The following is a 2034-nucleotide window of genomic DNA, read 5'->3' on the forward strand; positions in this document are numbered from 1 at the left end:
GATTAAAACAAACTAAATCTATCTAAACCTATCTCTAATTAAATAGATATCATCTCTATTTAAATAGATACTAATCTAAAATAGATAAACAAATCTTAACTATATCTCTATGAGATAACACTAATAATAAACTATATCTTAATAGGTATTCAACATTCTTCAATACAACAAAATCAATAGCTTCATTGAGTTCAAAATTTGCATTATCTGCATAATAGCCTCAAGTTCAGACCTTCACATTAATTTACCTACTGCTGATTACAACTGATGAAAGTGACTAGACAATGAGTTAGCAGAAATATGAAGTAGGTTCTGTATCAACAAAAAATTATTGGTCTGTAATTAAAACCAACAAGTACTATGGATTTATTTCAACCTTTAGAGCCAAATTTTGCTTCTTTATGCTTAGCAATCACTGTTTCTAGCTTCAAAATCCGGTTTTCAAGATTAAATGGTACTACACTCACAATTTCTCCTTGCATATCAGCAACAATATCCTCAGAATTATCCCCAGAATTCCCTACTTGACATGTTCCAAACTTGCAAGTAAAATCAGGAAGTGGGCCAAAAGATAAATCACATTTTACCTCCCTAGTTAAAGCTGGTGACAAATGCTGTGAGCTGTTTTTGCTTATCAGACAATGATCATGGCCTTTCATTGTATCTCCTTCCTTGCCTGAATTCAATTGCTTCCACCAGTTGTAGTACCTAGAAGTAACCTTTGGTTGGGAGGAACATAATGCAGGGCACAAATTTATATCCATGATTGGTTGGCTATAGCTCATCCAAGGATCCTTGTTACTAGGATCAACCACTCCAGGAATGTCTTGATCCATGCCAAACTGCATAGCAACCCGATTTGGTCGGTAATTCTCTATACACCCCATACCTACTAGTTCAGAAACCCTCAAACATCGACTAAACGCTTGCAACTCATCATCAAAACATGGGTTATCACACATCCACATATCCTTTTCATTATAAAGGTAAAGGGGTGGAGAATTTTGGTATGGACGCCACAGAAAGCCATTTCTACTCCCAGCATCATCAAGAATCAAATTCAAGTTGTTCTTTTTCAGCATTTTCACTCTGTCCCATTTAGCCATTATGGGTTGCCCTTGCCTAACTGGACATGGATTTGGCTGCAGTGCTGGAAATCTCTCCAAAGCCCACACTTGGACCAGCTGAAAAGGAGCCCACAGTGTGACTCTCAACTTCATTGTTGCAGCACTTCTCACACTTTTGCTCAGTAAACTCAAATCCCTGTAAATACTAGCTAAAACTGCAGGTGCTAGAGCTATTCTAGTCCCTCTTGCTAAATGCACAGCAATAGAAAAAACAGATTTCAAAATGGTGTCTTCTGATATAGCAGGAAAAACAAACCTTGACAACCACATAGATAAGAAACCCTCATGCTCCAATTGGCTTTCATTGTCCATGAAATGCTTCATCCATTGGGTCTGAGTTGCCTTTTTAGCTCTAGATTTGATAAACATGCTTCTCAATGCAATCAGCTTTGCTTCTATTTCCTTCTCCTCAGTGGTTTCAAGAGGACTAGAAACAGAACCTCCCATGACAGAGTAACCCCAACAAGCTTTCATGTCTTCCAATGTCAAGGTTGCTTCTCCCCAAGGGAAGATGAATGTGTTGGTCTTGGAACACCATCTTTGTGCAAGAGCAAGAATCAATTCATCATTCCTGTTGATCTCATATGTAGAGGCTTTGATTGCATGGTGTATGCCAGCTTTTATCCATATATGTCCATACCTGAGTTGCATGTTCTGTACCCATGTTTTCCATTTTTTGTGTGGCATTCTCCATCCATGATATCTCACTTCCTGAGCTACATTTGCATGGTTAGAGGTAAAGGGAGGTAGTAAATCACAGCCATGGATGGAGCTTGCACAAGGTTTTATAAAATAGGCTATTCTCCTGGTTGGGCTGCTTCCACCTGGTGAAACCATCAACTCTTCTCTTTTATCGATTATGTCCTCCATTGATGCTTCTTCATCCTCCATTTTTTGAGTCATTGAA

General features: G+C 38.4%; 1 protein-coding gene across 1 annotated transcript; it reads right to left on the bottom strand.

Moving 5' to 3' along the window:
• Positions 1-225: 225 nt before the first annotated feature.
• Positions 226-2034, bottom strand: LOC130725945 (protein MAINTENANCE OF MERISTEMS-like). The gene has a single exon (XM_057577142.1). It carries the CDS (start codon positions 2028-2030, stop codon positions 372-374), a length of 1659 nt encoding a protein of 552 aa, XP_057433125.1. The 5' UTR covers positions 2031-2034; the 3' UTR covers positions 226-371.

Source organism: Lotus japonicus, chromosome 6 (assembly GCF_012489685.1).
Source record: "Lotus japonicus ecotype B-129 chromosome 6, LjGifu_v1.2".
Lineage (NCBI taxonomy): Eukaryota > Viridiplantae > Streptophyta > Magnoliopsida > Fabales > Fabaceae > Lotus > Lotus japonicus.